General features: G+C 30.4%; 1 protein-coding gene and 1 long non-coding RNA gene across 2 annotated transcripts; both read left to right on the forward strand.

Annotated features, from left to right (window-relative positions):
- Positions 1-52: 52 nt before the first annotated feature.
- Positions 53-23,384, forward strand: LOC120191777. Its single transcript, XR_005522727.1, has 4 exons — positions 53-64; positions 1,102-1,110; positions 2,008-2,018; positions 23,270-23,384. It is a non-coding gene; the product is annotated as an uncharacterized LOC120191777 (long non-coding RNA).
- LOC120191776 (EPIDERMAL PATTERNING FACTOR-like protein 5) lies at positions 15,225-15,974 on the forward strand. The gene is made up of 2 exons (XM_039194696.1): positions 15,225-15,462; positions 15,572-15,974. Exons 1-2 carry the CDS (start codon positions 15,360-15,362, stop codon positions 15,814-15,816), a joined length of 348 nt encoding a protein of 115 aa, XP_039050627.1. The 5' UTR covers positions 15,225-15,359; the 3' UTR covers positions 15,817-15,974.
- Positions 23,385-24,759: the final 1,375 nt, after the last annotated feature.

The raw sequence follows: 24,759 nt of genomic DNA on the forward strand, positions 1-24,759 counted from the left end.
ATAAGAGGGATACATGTGATTGGTTGTTTAGGGCTTACGCCTTAAATAAAAAAAAGTGTTATTGGTTTTGAAATTTTCTCATTTCAAGAAATTGTTAATCGTGTAAAAGCTCTATAGAGAGCTTAGAATGAAAGGATCGGAGAACAAAAATCTCAGATGATTAAGAGAATTAGTGCTTCATAGAGTTAAGCACCATCACATAAAGGTAGAGATTATGGTTTCCAACTTTAAATCAGATATGAATTAGTTGTATTCTCCGCCAGAGAATCAAATCAGATGTGAGTCAAAAAGACTCAAACAGTAGGGTCTGATATTGGAAGATTAAACTAGTTAATTGATAATAAGTCAGGGTTAAAGACAACCTTGGTAAATTGGGTTAAAAAACTCTGTTAAAAGTGTTGTAAATTGAAGCAAGAAAATTATTTAAATGGATTAGATGAGTATTGAAATATGGTGATTGTTGAAACAATTGGAGAAAACACAAGTATAAGAATTATAGAAAAAAATAAGGTTCTGTGCAAGTAAAGTTGACTATCAAATTTATGAAAATATGATAAAGAGTTATAGTTAAGGATAAATATATATGATATACAAGAGCATGTGAGTATGAAGGACATGATATGGTTTAGTTAGGTATAAGACAAAGGTAAATGGAATGGTTGAATTCGAATCAAAGGAATTGTATTGTGGATGAATGATAATGAAGGTTTGATAAGTGAAGGAAATAGAGGATGAATTATTTTTGACTGGAAAGAATATATATGGATAGTTTGATGAAGGTTTACGTTTTGATTGAAAGAAATAAGTTGATTAATAAAGTAGTGTGATAACGAGTGTATTAAAGTTAAAGGATTTGAATGTTTGACGGAAACTAAGGATTGATAGAAAAGTTAAAAGGATAAAGAAGGAAAAGTATAAATGATATGAAAGGAATGTAAAAGCATAAGAAAAAAAATAATGAATGAATTATAGTAATGAAGTGAAGATTATGATAGCACGAAAGATTTATTGAAGAGGTGATATGTGAAAAGGAATATTAGACGTGTAAATAGTATTGTATATAAACAAGAATGTGGATATGATAAGGGATTTGCATTATAGATGGAAAGAGTTAGCAATGGCTAACAAAATTATGAGATGAAAAATGTATTGGAATTATAAGATATTGTTAGGTATGATAACCAAATATGATGTGGATTCGAATACAGTGTATATCTTAATTATGTAATGTGATGTAGTGAACGGCATAAGGATTTGAATATTCAAGAGAAGATAAAGAGTAATAGAAAATTTTAAGAACGAGTATGTCGGTGAACAGTTTATGAGATAAAGAAAGTTACAACGTTTGATTTTGAAACAGAGGACTAGTACTATGTGTGAGTAAGAGTAAGAGTTTGAAAAGTTGAGTAAGATACCGTTGAGGAAAATTTCAACGGAAAAGAAGGTATATGATCAGGTTGATAAGGGTTGTACCCTAGATTAAAAAGTTAAGGATTGCGTTCAGAAAATTAAATGTGCAATTGGATAATGTTATAGGATCTCCACTATTCTAAAGTGGAAAAGTTAGATAAAGTAATTTAGTTGCTAGGCAGTTGAGCTAAAATATGGTAAATAAATGTTATAATAGGAATAATGGAAAATTCATTGATGTGAATATTGTTTCGGAAAAGTTTAAAAAAATAGGTACGTCGGTGATTATTTTATAAGATGGAAGACGTTGAAATGTTGAGTGTGAATAAAGAAAATCACATGGTGTATGAAAATAAATGTGGATTTGATAAGTTAAGTAAGCTATTGTTGGGATAAATTCGATTGAAATAGATGTATATGATTAGATGATTAGGGCTTGTGCCCTAGATTGAACAACGGATATTTACTAAATGTAATAGTAAAGATGATAGAGTTATAAGATTGAAAGAAAAGATAAAGTGAATTAATTAAGTATGATATGGTTTTAAATATGGTTATGTATTTGGATCATATAAATATGCTGAAGGCAAAGAAAAGAGTATTTACAAGTTTTAAAGGGAATTTTGAGGAAGAAAAATACAAGTACAAGAGATGGTGAAAAATAAGATTATGTATAAGTAAAGGGGATTATCAAAGTTACGAAGATGCGATGAAGATCAGTAATAGGAAAAGAGTATATGAACATGAATGAAAAAAAATACGATCTATGTATGAGAAGATTTTGATTTTAAAAGAATAATGGAATAAGGAAATAAAATGATGAAGTATAAAGGATCAGATGTGATAAAGGTTATATGAAAGTTTACATGATAAGTTCGATATAGAAATATGATAAGTTTTAGAGGTAATCAAAAAAAGGGATGGAATAAAAGTTTGGTTATAGTTGCAAGGCAATTAAAAATTTATGAGGAATTTAATTGATTTATGATGTTAAGTAATGAGAATGGAGATTTCTGTTTATATAATGAGTGACATTATATGGATTTTAGAAGGTCAAAGGACAATGCATAATTGAAGAAAAGAAAATACAGACATGGATTGAGTTCTTTGAAAATTGAAGGCAGATCATTGATTATAAATTGTGAACGAGTAAAGTTGTGAAAACAACATAAGAACATTAAAAGATATGTTCTTGTTGATATGTACAATGAAAATTCGAGGGCGAATTTTCTTAAAAGGATGAGAGATTTGTAACATACCAAACTACGGGTTAGTGATTAAATTGTAAAATTTCAGAATTTGGTGATTAAAGTAGAAAAGTTGAATAGTTCAATGACATATTTAAAAATATTTCCTGAAATTTGTTAGTAATTATCAAAGGAATTAAAGGGCAAAATGGTCATTTGACAAGAAAGATATTTTTTCCTATTATATGAATGAATCATGTGGGGGGAAGAGTTATCTTCATCTTCATCTTCTTCTTACTTTCTTCTTCCCCACCGTGGACTTCAAGAGCAAAGGTAAGATTTCTTAATTTTTGATTATTAGTTGAATTTTAAGTTGAGTTTTGATCATTAGATGATAAATAAGCTTAAGGAAAGCTTAAGTCATCTTAAAATCAAAAGATGAAGAAGTTATGAAAGATTAAAGAAAATGAGTTTTTAAGTGAATTTTTGGAAAATAGATGATAAGTTGAATTTGAAACTAAATTTGACTTGTCATCAACTTAATTTTGAGATATGAAGTGATAGAATTGGATTTAGAGCATCTTGAAAATTTGGTATGATTATTGATTTCCATATGAAAGATGGAATTTTGAGGTAAAAGATGAGATAAATTGATATAAATGTGTTTAAGCATGTGTATGTGAGTTAAGGATATGAAAGGGGTTGAAATATGGCACAATTAAATTAGAAGGAAGTAATTTACGTGCATAAATGGAAATTCTGGGCAGGTGCACTATGAGTGTGTACCGATGCACTAAGACAATTTTTTAATATGCATCGATGAATTAAGGGGTGCATCGATGCATGGTAATTTCGAAGCTATTATGTGTACCGATGCACCCATAGTGCATCGACGCCTAAAGGAAAATTGAATTTTTGGGTTCATTAAATTAGCTCAAGTTATTAGTATTGAATTATAAGGTTTAGGTTTCTGAAATTCATCTCGAAAATTATGTTTATGTAGATATTGAGCCTAAACAAATTCTGGAACAATCAAAGAATTAGGATCGAATCAAAGCAAGGGTAAGGTGAGTGCAATTTATTTTACACTTAGGTTCTTGAACAAACATTGGCTTGCGATGAGCCAATGATGGAGTTACTATGGTAAGAAGTAACTTTTAAAATGTTATGTGATTATTATGTGTGTGTTAGTATATAGAAATGGGTATATATATATTCTTATATGCTACATGATTTACATGTTTATATGAAATTGCACTAGTGATATATATGATGTATTGGAAATATATAAGAACAAGAGATGAAATGATTTGTAGGATGTATGAATTCTTGAGTAAAGGCATATTTGAATATAATTTGTATGCATTATATGTCATGTGAACATAAGAGGATAGAGCATGTTATATGATATGAGAATAAATGATTAAACACAATTCATATATATGTTTATATGAATCCATGCAAAGTGATATGAACTATGTGACATATGAATATGAATTCATATGAAAAGTGACATGAATTACATGAAAAAAACTACATGATTACAGACATATGTGAACGAAGCTATGAGCTTATATGAATATGTGAAATGATAAATAATAATGCCCATGTTATATGATACGAGAGCTATAGGTATAGTTGGCATGCCAAGAGTCGAGGGTTTCATAGGTCATTCGGGATAATACAGTGGTCCTTCGGGACAATACAGTGGTCCTTCGGGACAAATTTCATATTCCACTCAGTGGGACTTATATGAGCTGTGGTGACAGCATTAGTTCACAACCTCAATGTACTTGCATACCTTTAGTTCTCAACAGTGTACATGGGCTAATAAAGATATTAAACAAATATACTGAATGTGATATGTATATGTGAATTGTTATATGGAATAGATCACAGGATTTATATAATGGAGTATTGTTTGGTTAATGCATGATACGTTATGTATAAGATTGTTAAATTATAAGGATTAATGATAATGAATATGAAATGTTAAACGTGTTGATAAGGATATATGTGCATGTGGGTATATGTTATAGAAATGATATATGTTTTATATGATATGATCGTAATAAATGTTCATGCAGTTGATTTGAATTATATGATGTTAAGTGCATTTCTTTATGAAATGTTTTATGGTTTCCATTATATGTTTATATGCCTCACTAAGTCATCGACTTAGCATGTGATTGTTTAACACATAGGTTTGGAAAGCGAAAAAGAGAAGATTGATAAAAGTTATGCAAGACATGTCAGTTCCTCCTTTCCAAAGATCAAATCAGAAAAGAAGTTAATAGTATGTATTTTGTAATACTTATAGTGGTTGGCATGTAAACAAATATTTGAATCCGATTTGTTTTAATCGGTTTTGTAAAATCATATGATTGAATTTTGTAATGTTTTAAATGCGTATATGTAAAAAGAAAATTTTATACGGATGAAGCCTTGGATTTTATGAATTTATATGTATTTTTACGAAGTTACTGTAGCAATGCATCGATGCATAATTTTTATTCAAAAATTTTCACTGTTCATTACTATTCATACGGTATTGTTCACTGTTCATATCGTATTTTACTGTTAATAAAACGTATATTTTCTTAAATTGGTTATAACAAATATGATTCACAAATATATTATCGTATTTTCTTAAAAAGAGTTCAAATTTTTGGATATTTTGTAGGAATATCATTTTTAAAGGTCAATGTGACATCTCGGTCTCGTATTCGGGTCGGATACGGTTTGGGGTGTTACATCATATCCCTTAATTCTATTGATGACAAGTCAAATTTGGTCTAAAAGTCTAAATATTATCTTTCTACCAAGATTTCACTTTTTCACTTCCTTTCTTTAATCATTCATATACCTTTCATCTTGTTGTTTTTAAGACAAATTAAACTTTCCTTAAGCTTAATTATCATCTAGCGATCATAAACCAACCTTGAATTCATGATGAAATTATCTAACCATGAACTCACATTTGCTCTTGGCTTCCACGCGTGAAGAAGAAAGTAGAAGAAAAGAACTCTAGAAACTAGAACATTGTCTCCTCTTCACTTCCATGTGGTCACTCCCTTAAAAACGGGAAATAAAAATCTTCCTCTGCCAATTGACCATTTTACCATTTACTTTATTTTAAAATTACCAATAACTCTTCACAAAATATTTCTAAATAAGTCCCTAAACTTTTTAATCTTTTAAAAATCATACCTCAAAGTTTCAAAACTTCTAATTTAGTCCCTAACCCTGATTTTGGGATATTACAAATCTCCACTCCTTTTTAGAAAATTCGCCCTCGAATTTTCATTACACTAATAGATGAAGATATTGTTTACACATATCCTCTTCATATTCTCAGGTTGTCTTCTCACCTTAATCTTTTGTTTTATCTTGGCTTCCATTGCTTCACTTCTTCAACTACCTTTTTTCTTTTATATATCCATACTAAGTCACTTATCATATAAACAATAATTTGTAACCTCAATCCTTTCCATTCAGGATCATGAATCAACTGCTTCATTATTAATCTTTAATTACCTCACCACAATAACCAAACTCTTATTCCATCACCATTTAACCCATAACACAACCTTAAATCTTCTTCAAATGTGATTAAACATATACTTTACGAAATCAAACAATCTTTTCACATTACCTTGAACACTTTTCTTACTTATATATCAAACTTATCATCTACACTACCATATAACCTTTATCATATCTAATCCTTTAAAATTCATCCATTCATTTCATTATTTCATTTATCCTTTCATAATCAAGATCTCCTTATAAAATAACTAAACCATATCTCTCACCCTTTTTCTCAGATTTTTTCATATTACTTATACTTATCTTTGATTACGCATCTTTATTACATCTTTATAACTCTTATAATCCACATGTGTTACTCAAAATCTTATTTTTATAATCCACATATTCTACTATTATCTATATCTTTCTTTGGATACACAAATCCTTATTTTTTTAGCTATACCACCTTTACATAACCAAAATACACTTATCATATCCAAATCCACATCATACTTGATTACTTAACTTTATATCTTTTCAAAATCTTACCACTCTATCAACTTTTACTATTACAACTAGTCAATATTAATTGTTCAATCTAGGCACAAACTCTAATCAACCAATCATATACATCCTTTTCGATCAGAATTATCTCAACAATAGTTTACTTAACTTATCAAATCCACATTCATACTCATACATCATGTTGTTTAAACTCAACATTCTAACTTTCTTTGTCTTATAAACTAATCACAGATGTACCCCTTCTTAAACTCTTCTTTATCAATCTTTAGCTTTACTCAAACATACGAATCCTCACCTCCTTTACTATATCACATTACTAGGATTAAGATATACACCTGTATCCAGATCTACTTCATATTTTGATATCATAACCTGACAATATCTTAAAGTCTTATAACTTTAATATATTTTCATCACATAATCTTGTTAACCAACACTAAATCTTTCCATCTAGAATGCAAACCCTTATCATATCCATTATCATGTCCACACTCTTGCTTATACACATTACTATCCCTTTGTTTCAAACTCATAAGCTCTGGCTTTATATATCTTATACGTTGGTCACTGATGCACTTATTCTTGAACTCTTTTACAAATTCTCATTGCATCATTTGATCTTTTAATGTCCTTATGGTGACACTTGTTCACCATATTCTAACTTACCCACGTAATAACAAAACTACCCCATATCACTTTTCCGATTCAAAACAGTGAAGATCTTCTATCACTATTTAGATACGATTTCAACTTTCTGAAATCAACCTTTAATCTTACAAGGTACTTCCTGAGGTGTTCGCTCTTCATCCTGCCTGGCCAGGGCAGGTGAATTACTACCACCATCAGGTTTACCACTTATCAATTCCCTTTAACAATTTTTATAATCAACTTTCTACTATATCATACTAATCTTATTCTATAAGTAAGCAACATACTCCTTACACTATCATATCATAAATTTTTCACTCTATGTTAGCATGTATATATATATATTTTAAAACTCTTTTACCTTCGGTTTAATCCTAGAACCGGCTAAACCTCAGCTCTGATGCCATTAATTGTAACACCCCCAACCTGTATCCAACCCAGATCTGAGTCCGAGGTGTCACATTGACTTTTCAAACAATCACTTTTACAAAAGTACGAAGAATTTCAAATTTATTAAAATAATTAATTTACAAAACATATCATAGTGTAAACTATTCAAATCTCTTAATTACATGCCAACTATAAACATTAAACCAAATACATACTAATCATTTCTTTTCTGATCTGATTTGTGGAAAGGATAATCTGACCTATCTTGCTCTTCTTCGTTTCTCTTCTCGCTTTCCGGAACCTACGTGTGAAACACTCACACACTAAGTCTATGATTTAGTGAGGCATTAAACTTATAAAAGAAACTCTAACTATTTAAACATGTATAAACATATCATCTCATGATGTCATACAAAATAATATAACATTATATACATAATGTAATGTACACATATACATATCACATATTATTTTTATTTATACCTTATAATCATGTCCTCTTATACCTAACCTTTTTAATCAACATATGACTCATTTAATCAAGCAATACACACATCATCATATAAAGCATATAATACAATTTATATCACAAAAGCATATACATTACATGTAAAATATTTAATGTTATCTCTTTGTTAGCCTATGTACATATGTCAGAACTATAGATATGTGATTATATAGAGGTTATGCACATATACTGTTACCATAGCTCGTATAGGGTCTCACTAGGGGCATGTGAAATTTATCCCGAATGACCTATGTATATGTCCCGAATGACCTATGTATATGTCCCGAAGAACGTAACTGTCCATATGTCCCGAAGGACATAGGTAACCCTCGACTCTTGGCATGCCAACTATACCTCTACCTCTCCTTACACATAACATGAGCATTAACATTATATCATTTCACATATTCATATAATCATATAGTTCACTTTCATATGTTTCTTATCTCTTGTGATCATATAATCACATAACTTTGTATCATATTTCACATATTCATATCACATAGCTTATGTCACTTTGCATGGTTTCACATAAGCATATATCATATCTTGTTCACATATATTTCCCATATGGCTCATATCTTTTCATATAGTTTATGTTTTATTCACTTATATTCACATAATATCATTAAACTTAGTTCACTTTCTCATGTTATCATACAAAAATATAATCTTGTGTGTCTTATCAATACCATATAATATAACTTATACTTGGTTATCTTATGTTTTCAAATCTATCAAACGATTCTTTAGCTTATATCTTATGTCACATGTTCCTTTCATTCCTTATGTCCTTATCACATAATTTATTTCATATTCTTATATAATCATATAGATGATTTGTATTATTTCCCATGACTTATCACACTAACATATATTTACACACAAATCATGTAACATTCACAAAGCATATCAACACCTATACTCATGCACACATATAAATTATAATAACCACATGCATATATCTATGAACTCATACATTCTGCTATAGGAAATAGACTTATCACAAGTTTTATTTCCATTCATCATCATATAATAACTAATATGCACTCACCTTGGCCTCACTAAGTTCCAAATCCACTTTTATGATCTCCTTTCGTTTGATCAAATCTTAACTCGGTGCTCGATCCGAAATTTGCTTACACTTGATGTCTACATAATCAAACATTGATATATATTAGTATTCCACTTGGCATACTCTAATTTTTCATTTCTTAAACTAAAAGAAATGTTACTTTCATCTTTATTTAAGGTAGGTATCGGTACACTCTATAGTGTATCGGTACATCCCTTAACGTGTGTATCGATACACTACCTATGTATCGATACACAAATTACATTCGATTTTTTTCGTTACAAGGGGTTTATCAATACACTTCCTATGTATCGGTACACTTTGAATATTTTCTGCATTTTACTCTTGATGTATAGGTACATATTGAATGTGTACCGATACACCATAGCCCAGAATTCACATCTAAGCCTGAAAATCACTCCAATTCTACTTAAGCACTTCATATTTCATCCTTTTTCATGTTCTGAACTCACATACATATGCTTAAACTCATTTATACTCATTTGTCACATCTTAATATTCAAAATCTTATTCTCTACATGGAATCCAAAAATTAAACTCAATTTCCAATATGTTCTAAATCCAATTCTAACACTTCATATCCCTTAATTCTATTGATGACAAGTCAAATTTGGTCTAAAAGTCTAAATATTATCTTTCTACCAAGATTTCGCTTTTTCACTTCCTTTCTTTAATCCTTCTTATACCTTTTATCTTGTTGTTTTAAGACAAATTAAGCTTTCTTTAAGCTTAATTATCATCTAATGATCATAAACGAACCTTGAATTCATCAAAAAATTAACTAACCATGAACTCACCTTTGCTCTTGGCTTCCACGCGTGAAGAAAAAAGGAGAATGAGAGAACTCTGGAAACTGGAACCTTGTCTCCTATTCACTTCCACGTGGTCACTCCCTTAAGAAGGAGAAATAAAAATCTTTCTCTGCCAATTGATCATTTTACCCTTTACTTTATTTTAAAAATTACCAACAACTCTTCACAAAATATTTCGAAATAAGTCCTTAAACTTTTCAATCTTTTAAAAATCATACCTCAAAGTTTCAAAACTTCCAATTTAGTCCCTAACCCTGATTTTGTGATATTATAGATACGACGTTCGAACTAAATGCGAACTTGAAATAAATTGAGTTTATTTTGTTAATTAATTCATTTTTTTATTTTAAGTCAAATAATGCAATGCATGTTTCTCTAAATAGCAATTTATTTGTTTTTATGCAAATACCGATTTTTCAATTTATATTTGATTCACATTTTTTATCATGGAGGGAATATTCTTTTTAGACAAGAAATATAAGAGATAGCCTTCCCGTCGAAAGATGAGCAAATCTCGAATTTCTTTTCGAATTAAAGGATTTTCCCTAATAAATAATCCAAGGAAATTAATTAAACTTTAATAAATAGATCATATTTTAACTTTATATTCGATTTATAATTTCCGCTATTACGACAATGTATAAGCGACTAAGTACCAATTTTGGGCGTTGTGGGGGTGTTAATCCTTCCCCACGCGTAACCGACTCCCGGGCCCGTTAAATTGAATCTTTGATAATGCAGACCGATTTTTGTCTAAAAACGTTTTTTCTTAAAATTGTTTTGAAAGACGTCTTTAAGTATTCGACCTACCTAACCTAAAGATCGATGGCGACTCCTATTCAATTAATTCAAATTAATTCAAAATCATCAATTTTTCAAATATAATCATAAATATTTTTTTAAATGATTCTTAATATTTTAAAAAAATGGTTATGACAGGTATATCGAATTAACTCGTCGTGTTACGATTTTAAGATTTGTCGTTATCAGATGATTTCTCACGGTGGCCTCTGGTTTTCTCTAGTTCTTTTTTGTGGTTTAAGTTGGCCTATATCTATCATTTTTGGCTTCAATTGGTTTTGCAATGAGATTTTACACTGAATCATCACTACTAAAATTTATGGCAACCACACGTGCAAAAAAGTCTTTTTAAAATAAAAATGCTACTTTTTTTAAGAAAAATAATTTTAGTAAATTATTGTGTTTTAGAAATTAGAAGTTTCTTTTATTTAATTATGAGTTTTATAAAAAAAAATTGAAAATTTTATTCATCATTTAATTCTCATATTTTATAAAAGTTATGAGGCTAATCCTTCACCTTTTTTTTTTTTTTTGAATGTAAAGAGAAACAAAACTTAAACTAAACTATCGAGACATTTGTCTGTTCTTCACCCTTTGCCTTTTCCTCATCAATTATCCTTCTCATCTCCTCTGGTGGTTGGTTAAACAAATGAAGCCCAGTTTGCATGTTCCATGTTGTCTTGGCCATGCAGTCAGCAGCCCTATTTTCCTTCCGAGGGATATGTCGAAACTGCAAGTTCCAGTCCCTCTTGAGCAGTTGGGTTATGTGCGGAACCAATGGTGATATCTTTTCCATGTCCACTCCTTGCACGAGCAGCGACCATGCTTCTTTGCTGTCCGTCTCAACGATAACGGCTCCAATATTCTTGTCCCAGGCCCCTACTAGTCCTTCATATATCCCCCAAAGTTCGGCATCCAGCACCGAGCAACATCCCACGAATTTTGTAAGACCCAGGATCCATTCGCCATTCTCATTTCTTACAAACTCCACCGCAGGTTGCTAGGCCTGTGTTTGGTTTCCTCGCTCCATCTGTATTGAGTTTGAACCAGTTGACTGGTGGGGCTTGCCATCCCTATTTTTTCTCCATACCTTTGATCTGATTCTGGGCATTTTCTGCGAGCGTTGCATGTGCATGCTTCACTTCCAAAACAAAACGTCTCCTTTGTTGCAATAAGCTTTCAGACTCAACATGTTCTGGTTCGAATATAAATTTATTCCTACGTGTCCATATGCTCCAGATTACTGCCCCAAACAACAACTCCCAATCATCCTCAGTCAGGTTAAATACCTCTCACCATTTTTTAATTAAGTTTCTATTTTATCAAATAAAAATAATTATATTTGTGTCAGATTAAATTAGATGGGACATATGCTTCTCGAGTCAGGTTGGTTAAAAACTCGACTTATGACCATCTTAATAACAAAGGGTGATATGTATTTTCAGATGATTTGAACTTAAATAACATTATTTGTATGATATGTATAAATTTATTTAAATAAAAATCAGAATAAATACTATTATGAGCAAAAAAAATATGTATATAAGTTTGTTAGACGGCTACTTTTTTAACACATTGATTGGTTTTAATGGTAAAAATGAATATTGTTCCACCAGAAGGTTAAGGTCTTGAGTTCGAAAAATTACGTTCATATGATATATGTGCGTTATCAATTATTAAAAAATTTATAAACATATACTATTTTTAGGAACAAACGTTATATTTTATGTTATGATGTGAACTTATAAAATTTTGTGAAGAGAAATACTTATAAAATTATAGGGAGGAAATAAATTTATAATAAAAAATATAAATAAAATATATGAATTTAAAATTTTTAGTGAAAACTGCCCCCTGATTATTCCATAACTATCTTAGACTACTCAAAAGAAAGAAAGAGAAAAATCTATTTTTTCAATGTTTAGATTTATAATTAATAATAAGAAAGTTGTTTTATTTTTTTCTTTTTAGAATGATTATAAATGATAAATTATTTAAATTTTAAGAAAAATGTTTCCATGAATTACCAAAAAAATAAAAAGGACCCAATTCTGTGAAGTGTCCCTTTCCAGTTTCTACACCCAATGAAAATGGAATGTAGGTGTCTGTTCCTTTAATAAGGACACTGTCCCTAAACAGGCCCATCTCATGTGTGCCTGAAACCTCCTCCAAAGATATGCCCTTACCTGGATTCATGTCTTATATTTAGTGACGGATCTAGAAATTAAAAAATAGGGGTCTAAAATTTTAATATCTTATTCTAAAAAAATTTGGGTATGCAAATTTTCTTTTTTTTCTATTCCTATTAACAAATTAAACTAAATTTAATATTTTTCTCAAAATAATAGGTGTGCAATGACTCCCTTAGAGAGCCATGTAGATCCGCCCCTGCTTATATCCTTTGGTTCTAGTGATTTTTATAATATTTGAATTTAATTTAAGATATATTTGATAAAATGTACAATACTATCATTTATAAATTTTAAAATAGTTTTATGTGAAACGATTATTCCCTAACTCTTTAATACGTGATATACATCTTCGTCAATCGTCATTAACCATCGTCATGATGTCTATTTGACTTATCTTATAGTACTCGACGTGAAATCATATAGTAAAATAATCTCTATGATACTATTTATCGTGAGAACATTATTCTCTTTTAAAAAACATTTTCATTTATTTATTATTCGTATTGTTTTTCAGTTCTAGGTTAATAATATTATCTCCTAGATATTCATATTCCTTAAATATTCAAATTTAAATAATAATAATAATATGATTAATAAATTTATAAAAAGAATATCAATCCCAGAATGTCTCTATCGGTTTTTCTTTTATTTTTTTAAAATAAAATTAAGTTATTATTATTATTATTAAGCTAAAGGTGAAAATAAAATTAAGTTTTTTTACTGTTTTACAGTTTGAGGAATATCGATAGAGCTATTCAATATCACAAAATTTGATGAATATCTGTCACATCAAGTTGTACACCTTTCTTAACCTTTTTGGTGCAAATTATATATGCACCAAAGATTCCGGTAATCAATGTTTTTAACTAACATAAATTGAATAAATAATTTTAATCTAATATTAACATTTTCTAACAAATGATTTTAGTGGTAAAAATAAATGTTATTCTCGTTATAGATTCTGAGTTCGAGCAATTATAGACGTGTTGTCAATAAGTTAATAAAATTCTAAACATATATTATATTATATTATATTATAATCATCACGTACTATTAAAAAATATTTTCTAAAATATATATTCATTCTAATGCAATGAAAATAGAAATATTTTTTTAAAATACAACACAATTATATAACTAGAATATTAAATAAAAAATTTAATATGTTTAAATACTTATATAACTATAATATCTCAAATATATAGATTTATTAATTTTGTATCTTATTTTAAAATAATATTTTTAATTATTATGTTTAAAAGCTATATAAAAATAATTTTATAATATTATTTAATTGATCTTTTAAATAAAGATATTTTAATGATTTTTAAATAAAATAAAATCGAATTAACTGTGATATCAATTTAGTATTATACTTTATTGTTTCAAATATGGCATGAAGCACACTGTATGAAAACACCATCACAATCATTCAGGGTAATGGTAGACCACGGCACCACCCCACGTATTTAGCTAAATTTTTCTCTCTCACACGTGTGTGTGTATATATATATATTATTTCGAATTTAATTCTAAATTCGAGTAAATAATTTATAATATTTAACTATATATTTTTATATTTTAATTTAAACTAAAATTATTTAAAATTTTACATTTTCTGAAAATAATATTTTTAAAGTCAGATTCTACACATACAACATATTTATTATTAAAACAATGTAATTATTGATCGATCAGCGTTATTATCAATTATGTCATTGAAAGTATTAATTTTATAGATCTTTCACTGATAGTTTTTAAATTTTTTATAATAGTATGAAAGAATTGTGATATTCTCGACTTGTAAAGAGATACTTTAATAGAGAATATATATATATATTTTAATTTTACATGCCATTTTTTATTATTAGAGAATATATGTATATATATTTATTTAGATCTTTTAATTTTAATTTTTTATTATAGTTATACTTTATTCTCTTAAACTGATATTTTAGTTTCGTCTCTGGCTAAATATTTAATCGACATATGATAATAATATTTTAAACATTATTTATTTAATTTATATAATTTTAATTATATAATGATATTTTATATTCAAAAACTAATTTGTAATGATTATTGTTATATCAGCAAGTCTAAATTTACCAGACAATATATATGGATTTTTCTTTATGATATTTAGTGTATTTCTGTCTTTTGACTTGGAACACACACGCAAAACCAAAAACAGAACCTTCAATAATAGCACTCTTTTGAGCTGAGTTTGAAAACTTTCTCCGCCATCTCCTCCACGGCATGGGCGTATCCCGCCACCATCACCACCACCACCACCACGTCGTAGCTGCCTTCACCTTCCTCTTATTCGCTTCCGCTTCAGTCGGCACTCTTTCTCAACTCGGTAACTATTTTAAAACCCCAATCCTTTTTTTCAACTCGAATACTCATGTACTACGATATAGCCACTGACTCGGTCCAAACTCAGTACAGTTTCGTGCTTGTTTGTGCAGACGGCGGGTTCCGGGAGAGAGAAGGGAGCAAGAGGAGAACTGGGTCGGGGGTGTTGGACCGATTCTTGTATCAGAAACAACTCAGCGGACCGGGCTCTCAGCCGCCTTCGTGTAGATCCAACTGCGGGAGTTGCTCGCCTTGTAAGGCGGTTCACGTCCCGATTCAACCGGGTTTGGTGATGCCATTGGAGTACTACCCTGAAGCTTGGCGTTGCAAGTGTGGGAACAAGATTTTCATGCCCTAAAAACTAAAGGCAAAGTAATAATACACTGAAATCTAAGGGGGGTTTTTTTCTCATAATAAACAAAGCTGGTTTGCTTAACTTACATCGTTGGTTGTTTTCTATGTTTACATAATGAATTTTGCTTTGGGAATGTAAGTTGATTATAATGTGAGATTACCAAGAGGGATGTTCCCTTTGTTTCCCCCCCCCCCTCCAATGTCATTGAAGCAAGTTTGAATGAATTGAGATAGCCAAGTAAGTTTTATTCCTATAAGACTTAGATTCGAGCAACTGTTTTTATAAGGTGAGTGTTATCGATGGCTTAGAAATATTCTGAAGATATAATACATTGTGATCGGTACTTCAGATTATTCAAAAAAAATATTATCCTTATGATAATGTAGAAAATTGTAGGTTCAAATACGTAATACGTAATCTAAACAATATCTGATTTTGCATAACAAATATTAACGATCCAGTGATAAAATTAGAACAAGTTGATGATGTAAGTGATCAAAACGTAATTTTATTAATTTTAGTGATAGTAAGTGAATAAAATCAAAACAAAAGGGATCAAGTTGACAATTTTCCCTATAATATATCTAAGTAGTTTATGTATTCATGTTCGTATAATATTACTATGATTTTTCGTATTTTTATCGTGCTTAAAATATTTTATACATGTATAATTTTGGTACATTAATAATTTATACGTTTTTGAGATATAATTTTGTTTTAAATTTGGTTATTAGTTTTTGTATCATGTATAATTTATCAGTTTAGTTTCTGCACTTTAATTTTATCATTTTAATCCATTTACTTTTTAGATTTTAGTTTTAATCCATATAGTGGGGTCAAAGCTACTGGGTCAAATTATATTATTTTTTATGCAAATAGATCTACTAATTTTATTAAAAGAGGGAAATATTTAAAATTATTAAATCATTTACTATTTTTAAGTTATAACTTTAATTTTCATAAAAAAAATTATAACTTTAATTCATGTTTTTTTTAATTATTTTTATTCTAAAATTTAACAGTTAGTTATTGTTTAAGACAATATTAAAATTTTAATATATACAATATAAAATTAAAATGATCAAATTAAAAATACATATATTAAACTTTTAATTTACACACAATACATTAATAAATAACAAAAATGATCAGCTTAACTATTACTTTATTACTAAGTTAATATCGAATCTCTATATAATCCGAAATTGATATGTACGGATTTACATAGACAAAATGTATGGTATTTTATCATAGGTATAAACTTTTAGGATGTTTGAAATTTTAAATTTTTTTAGAAGTACAGGCTCTTAGAATTTTATGAGTACGAAGTTAGATCATCAATAAAAGATATATATATATATATATATATATATATATATATATATATATATATATTTATAATTTTCAAAAACTACGATTACTCTTATCACTTCCTAATCCGTCCCTATTAATTGATGTCGGAATAAGTATACTTTTTTTTTGTTGAAGAAAAGACAAGAATGGAATGAAAGAACATGTGAATGGTGAATGGTGAATGAGAATGGGAGAGGGTTGCATTATTATTGGATTTGGAGTTGGAAACTACATAGATAAGAGTATCAATGGGAATAAGGATGGGGACATCTTGTTCCTTTGTTTGTTTCCTTCTCTACAACATTATTTTCCCTATTCATCTCCTCTTCTACTTTTCTCACTTTCTTTCCCTTGTAGCGGTAAAAAAGTTTTAAAAAAAATTGTCTTTCGTTGTCCTCCCGATTTCAAGGTTTCACCTTGATTAATTCGAATCGACACGTTTTATACATCTAATTTTGATGGGTGAATATCCTGATAGAGATTTTTTGCATACACAAGACTCAAACTCGAGCTTTGCTTAACCGATACCAAGCAGATTACCACTTGAATCAACTCCTATTGGTAAAAAAATATTAATAGATATATAAAAATATGTTTTAGTTAAAAATCTCTATCATAAACATATTAAATAATAATGACATATGAATAAAAATGGATTGCTATTAAAAGTATAAATGATCAAATATCAGATCAGGTGATGTTGAATTTTTAATCTATTCAAACTCGATTCGAGTATAATGCATATTCACTCGTCACACAACATGACTCGAATTTAGGGAAATTCTATCCGATCCAAAATCAAACTACTTTTAAGATAAAATCTCGCCCTCGATTCATCCGATACGAATATACATTTCTCATTTTTATTAAGTAAAATAAGGATTTAATTGAAAAATTATAGATTAAGGACTCTTATAGTAATTATCTTTAAATATATAAAGGTATATTATATTATTATTATAGGGTCAAATCGAAACCCATTACAAATCCAATTCATTTGTATTTTGTACAATCTTGTTTTATTAACTCCTTAGATTCCGATTACCTTTGATATGGGCCATTAAGGTAGTTTTATGCTTTTACTATCATTCACATGATAAATAAAACAATGACTTCATCTAGTTAGGGCTAGTAGTGATTCGACTTAAAAAAATCAATTTTTTAATTAGATATTAAAAATTTTAACTCAATTTAATTCGTCTTATAATTTTATAAACTCGAATCGATTTAAAAATATATAAATTTAAATTGAATTATAAAATATAAGGATATTTGATCGAGCATCTTGGGTCTCTGCCATATCTCCAGATCGATTTATGATTGGTATGATGAACTGACTTGGACTTCTACGTGTTTAAAGGGTAAGTCTTGTGATTAAACTTTCTTGGAGTGCTTTTAATTTAACAGAGATTATTTTAATTTAAAATTAAAACGTAAAAATAAAATGATTATTTAAATAATATTGAGAGATTAAAATAAAAAATTATTTATAAGAAACAAAATTGGGAAGAATTAATAAATTCATATACGTATTGAAATCCTAAAGGAAAGTATGTAAAGTCAGTTTGGCCATATTTCCATCGACAATCTATCAGTATTCACATCACATTCAGTTGTGGTGTGATGTTTGATTTGACAGCAATTGTTAGGATGTTGCTGGACTGCCCTCTACTTATTGTACTTTTTTTTATTAATATTTCTTTTATATATTTTACGAAATATTCTTTAATGTAAAATGTCAAAAGTTTTTTAAGAAAATCAATATATTATTCAGAAATAACAATATATTTTACGTGATTGATTAATATATGATTTTTAAAAAAAATAATTGAGTGATTAAAATAAAAATAGTAAAATAGGCGGAGTACCAAACGAATATTTTACCTTTAATAAGAGAGGTTACGTTCAATAAATAAATATACATAAAAGAGAGATGTAAAGGAAAATCATTAAATCGTTGATTTAATAATGCCTATGACTTGACAGACTACTTTCACTAATAGAAACTCTTGACATGAAAGAAAAAGACATTTAACATGTAACATATAAAAATAATATATTAAATTATTTGAAAAACATTTTTCTTTTAGAATTTGGGCTAAAGCCATGAGTTTATGAGCTTGTAAGCTTACAATAGGGAGGACCTAACACATCTCCAGAGATGGTAGCAAGCAGATTAGCTAGGGGTGAGTCAAGAATTATCGTGGAAGAGTTTGAGGAAACTGGGAGTTTAGCGATCTGGTCTTAGCTTCAAAATTCTCTTAAAAACTCCGGCAAGCATTGATGAGATTTTTCTTCTGCCAGAAATCTACGTTCTTCACAATATATGCCCTAATCCACGCCACTCAGAGGAGCCCTCACCAGTCAAAATATTCTTAATCAACATTGATGTGATTAATGAAAAACATTATTAAAATTAATGATTTAAATTTTATTTGATTTAATTTTAAAAAAATTGATATTCATTTTTTCGACACCTATTTTCGTTGGACCGTTATTATTATTATTATTATTTTACTTTCATTGTATTTTTAGTTATATTATATTTTATTTACAGGCCAAATTACAACAAGTCCAAATCATGCCCCATTACAACCGGCCCAACACAACAAACCCACATCCAAAGCCAAATAGACCTAGACCCGGTCACAACCAGTTGACCCGAAGCCCAAGATCCGACCTGGTTACAGTTGCACCAGCCCTATGCCATGGTCTGTAACACCCTATGTGAAGCAACCCCTTCCCGAGCAACCGTGCCCATGCCCTGTTACACCAACTCAACTGCACCATCATTCCCTGTCATCCCCAACACTCAACGCAACAAAAAAAATTAGCAAGCAAATCAATTTATTTTTCTGACAGTTGTAATGGGTATATAACCCGAAAATTAAAACAATGTTAGGGAAGGTTTTTAGTTTTGTAAAGAAAAAGGGAGAGGACTCCCGATTCGAATCAAACAATGTAAAAGTCACCTTTTCTTGGTTTTTAAAAAAAAGTAATAAAATAAAAAAAGGGGTTCAAGCAAGATTTCTATTTTTCTATATTTCGAAACACAAACAGCTTCATTTCTTTCCTACGAAACCAAATAAAACCAAGATTAAAAAAGATGGAGGAAGGGAGAAAAGGATACCTCTCGGTTCTACCTCTCCCCGGCGATTGGGGTCTCCGTTGTCTAATCCGAACGGTAAAAAGGGAGAAGAGGAGTCGGCGAGCAACATATCTCGAAGCGTAGAAGATCCAACGGTGGACGACAGAGATCGGGAAGGTGGAAGCAGAGAGGTTCTCGACTTATTTCACGACGTTGGAGGTCGTTTCATGCGAAATCGAGCCCAGATTTGAGACGAGGAGCCGTAGACAAGTCTACCGATAAATTTTGGTTGCCAACAACTACCGACGGTGACGATGACATGGCGATCGACAGCGGCCTGGACAGCGACGCGATGGTCGGATTTCTAGAGAGAAGCGATCTAAAAAAATTAAACAAAAAAATGAAGAAAAAAGCTTGCATATATAGAAAAAGTTTCAGGGGAAATCATGCTTAGGTCCCCCGACTTTAGGCGTGTTTTTGCAAAATGGTCAACTGTAAGATCAATTTTATAATTTACCCATTTCTTATGCATGTTATATATTTTGGTTTAATTGCTATTTAGTCTCCCAACTTTAGGCGTGTTTTTGCAAAATGGTCACCTGTAGGACTTTTTTTTGTAATTTACCCATTTCTTATGCATGTTATATTCTTTTGGTTTAATTTATGATTAGTCCCCGTATGTTTAGCGTGTTTTTACAGTTTAGTCATGTGTAGTGAATGTTTTATTTTTTTTAAATACTAATGGACTGATTTAGTAATTTCCCCTATTTTATTTCGAATGTATATTTTAGGCTAGGAAAAATAAAATATTTAGGAAATAGTCCTGTAGTTTATGCTTGTTTGTATTTCGAATATGAATATATTTTTTTATTTTAGTTTGTCCATGGAATTTTAATTTATTGTAATTTAGTCCTCATGTTTTATTTATTTTTATTCTTTGTAATTTTAGCACTTAATATCGAAAATACTCATTTTAGTCACTTGTATACTTTATTTTATTTTAATTTTGGCATGATGATTTGATTGTTTATGTTTTAGTCATAATTTTTATTTTATTTTATTTTAATTTTTACATGTTGTTTGCATTTTAGTTCATTTTAGTCCTAATTAATTTTGTATGATACCCTCATAAGAATCACTTGACTCAAATCGAAATAAATTAACTAAGGGTAATATTCGTTCATTTTAATATTATCGTAAAGTGGCCGTCTTAACCTATAAGAAAGTTACTTTCGATAATTTTAAAACGTAAGTATATCCTATTTAGTGACACGAACTAAATCAAATTCATTTTAAAATTGGGGGATTGGGAAAAATATCATGTTCTTTTAATTAAATTCATCAAGAAAAAGATTGTTAGATCGAATTTAAGGTCTCGTCTCGAGATATTTAAATAATTGAACACCCTTATTCTCATTAAATATTAGTAAAATAAATAATTTATTTTACTTGCTTGATATGCTTTTAATTCACTTTATTCTTGCATGTGTTTTCCCGATAGGTTTTCAAAATAATAACATTCGAATCGATAGTGAGAATAGTAATATATTTTCATTTCAGTTGGAGTAATAAATGACTGCTCTAAGGCATGAGATGTCATTTATTCTCGATTAGAAATAATACGATATTATCATTCTCCCTCGAATTAATATTGATTTTTAGGATGGAATAGTTATATCTTTTCATTTTGATCGGAGCAATAAATGACTGCTTCAAGGTATGAGAGGTCATTTATTCTCAATTGGAAATCATTAAATATTATTGTTTTCACTATAATCGATATTGCATTTTAAGACGAAATACTAATATCTCTTCATTTCGATTAGAGTAATAAATAATCGTTTTAAGGTATGAAAGGTTATTTATTCTCGATTGGAAATAATTAGATATTATTATTTTCTCTATTAAAATTATTTTGGGTTTTGTTATTTTTGTCGCGACCGACTTTCGGTTGGGCCCAGGAATTGGGCTTCGACTTGAAAAATGTGGATTGGAGTCGCCACCGATCATTTTAAAACGATATTTAGGTAGATCGGACACCATCTTACTTGATCTGCGTTTTACCAGGAATGTGTCGGGTTCGGGAGTCGGTTACAGTCAAGGAAGGGTTAGCACCCTTGAACTGCCCTTTCGGTACCAATTAATTCGTCGGTTATCTTAATTGCGAAAATTAAAATTAAAATTTAAAAAATAAATTCAAATCATTTACCTTTGATCGATATAAAAAAATCCTTTAAAAAGAAAAAAATGTTAGATAAGAGATGTTAAATAAATATTAAATAAACAAAAGAGATGAACTAAAAAATAAATAAAATAAAAATTTAAAGTATAATATAAATGAAAATAAAAGAGGACCCATAATAAATGAAGGACCAAATGTTGAATTTACCCAAAGTCTATGTCACGAAATGATATTGAATTCTTTCATTGAAGTGCTCTTCACATTGCCTGGAACTTGATAATCCGCATGTAATTAAGTATCATCTTTGTTGACTTCATTTCTCCTTGTTCTCGACATCCACTGCCCATTCGCGTCTGATTCGAGAATGAGGTTGCGTAATCCAAGGCCTATAGCGATGCAGCCAGAAGCAATGAGTATGGCCTTCACTCTTGAGACGTCGAGCATGTGGGAAGCAATGAACCCACCGGCACCAGTGATGGAAAAGCAGATTTCTCCAAGGACCATAAGGCTCCCTCTCCAAGGCATCATAGGTGTAGCACCATATTTGGTCCCATTAACACTTTCCATCCTGAAAAATAGTAAGAAGTGAGAACTTTCCCCATGAGAACAATCGAGCCACCTCAGAGACCTTGCGAATGTGAACTTTTCCCCATGAGAACAATCGAGCCACCTCAGAGACCCTTGCGAATGTTCTGGAGTCGGTTAGAACCCACGTTGTCGGCGGCGACGATTAGAATCTGAGTGTACTCGTCTAAGAGTTGACATAGCTTCGCATCGTAGTAGGTTTCACTGTCGTTTCTACTGGTTATTGACAAAGAGGCAACGTGTAAAAGAATAAAAAATGAGGGCCAAGACGAAGTCGGATGGTCAGTCAAGGCGGACAGGCAATCAACGCCGTCTCCTTAACCTCTGACTGGATTTGAGAATTGTTGTTGAAGAAAAAACTGGAGGCTGGTCTCAGTGCCAATCTCTCTGCTTCGGGAGAGAGATTTATTTCATCTTTTTACGTGTCCACAACCCCCCACTGCTAAACTCTTTGTTTCTCCCCTTTTGTGTTTTTCCTTTTGTGATTTGTTATCCCCCCTCCCTGTCAATCTCAAGTTTATTTAAATAAATAGCAAGGCCCCCTATCTGATGAAGCTTTCCACTTTCCTTTTGAGAGAAAAAAAAAGGAAGAAAACGTGCGAAGTGGTTGATGAAAGTGAGAGTAGTGGAGGTTGTTGGGTGTTTGAGTGGGTGAGGTAATGGTAGGTAGTGGGGCCTGCAAAACAATAAAATTAAAAATATTAATAATAATAATAATTAACAATAACAATAAATAATGTATATATATATAAGTCCGGTAAAAAACGGGTGTCTACAGCTGCCCCTCTTTGCACATTTTTATGTTTATAAGAATAGGGCAAGGAAGAAAAAAACAACAAGTTTTTTTCCGGTTCTCTTTGATTTGAGACTTGATAGTGTTTGTTGTAACACAGATGACTCCTTCGTCGTGAAGTTGAGCCTGAGAAATGGATATCCTTCATCGTGAAGTTGAAATCCAATGTAAGTTGCGCTGTTCTGAGGTCAATATCTTTCGACGTGAAGTTGAAGTTGACTCTGAAACTGGAAAATTTGTTTATTGACAACCAGCGGTCCCTTCGTCGTGAAGTTGAACTTGTGTTGTCTGGAGTCCAATATCCTTCGTTGTGAAGTTGAAATTGGCTCTGAAATTGAGAAGTTGTTTGTTGACAGTCAGCCGCCCTTTCGCCGTGAAGTTGAGCTTGTACTGTCTTGAGTCCAATATCCTTCGCTGTGAAGTTGAAATTGGCTCTGAAATTGGGAAGTTGACAGTCAGTCGCCCCTTCTTCGTGAAGTTGAGCTTGAGCTGTCTTTAGTCCAATATCCTTCGCTGTGAAGTTGAACTTGGGAAATTGTTTATTGACAACCAGCGGTCCCTTCGTCGTGAAGTTGAACTTGCGTTGTCTAGAGTCCAATATCCTTCGTTGTGAAGTTGAAATTGGGAAATTGTTTATTGACAACCAGCGGTCCCTTCGTCATGAAGTTGAACTTGCATTGTCTGGAGTCCAATATCCTTCGTTGTGAAGTTGAATTGGGAAATTGTTTATTGACAACCAGCGGTCCCTTCGTCATGAAGTTGAACTTGCGTTGTCTAGAGTCCAATATCCTTCGTTGTGAAGTTGAAATTGGAAAATTGTTTATTGACAACCAGCGGTCCCTTCGTCGTGAAGTTGAACTTGCGTTGTCTGGAGTCCAATATCCTTCGTTGTGAAGTTGAAATTGGGAAATTGTTTATTGATAACCAGCGGTCCCTTCGTCGTGA

Source organism: Hibiscus syriacus, unplaced genomic scaffold (assembly GCF_006381635.1).
Source record: "Hibiscus syriacus cultivar Baekdansim isolate YM2019G1 unplaced genomic scaffold, ASM638163v2 tig00116971_pilon, whole genome shotgun sequence".
NCBI lineage: Eukaryota > Viridiplantae > Streptophyta > Magnoliopsida > Malvales > Malvaceae > Hibiscus > Hibiscus syriacus.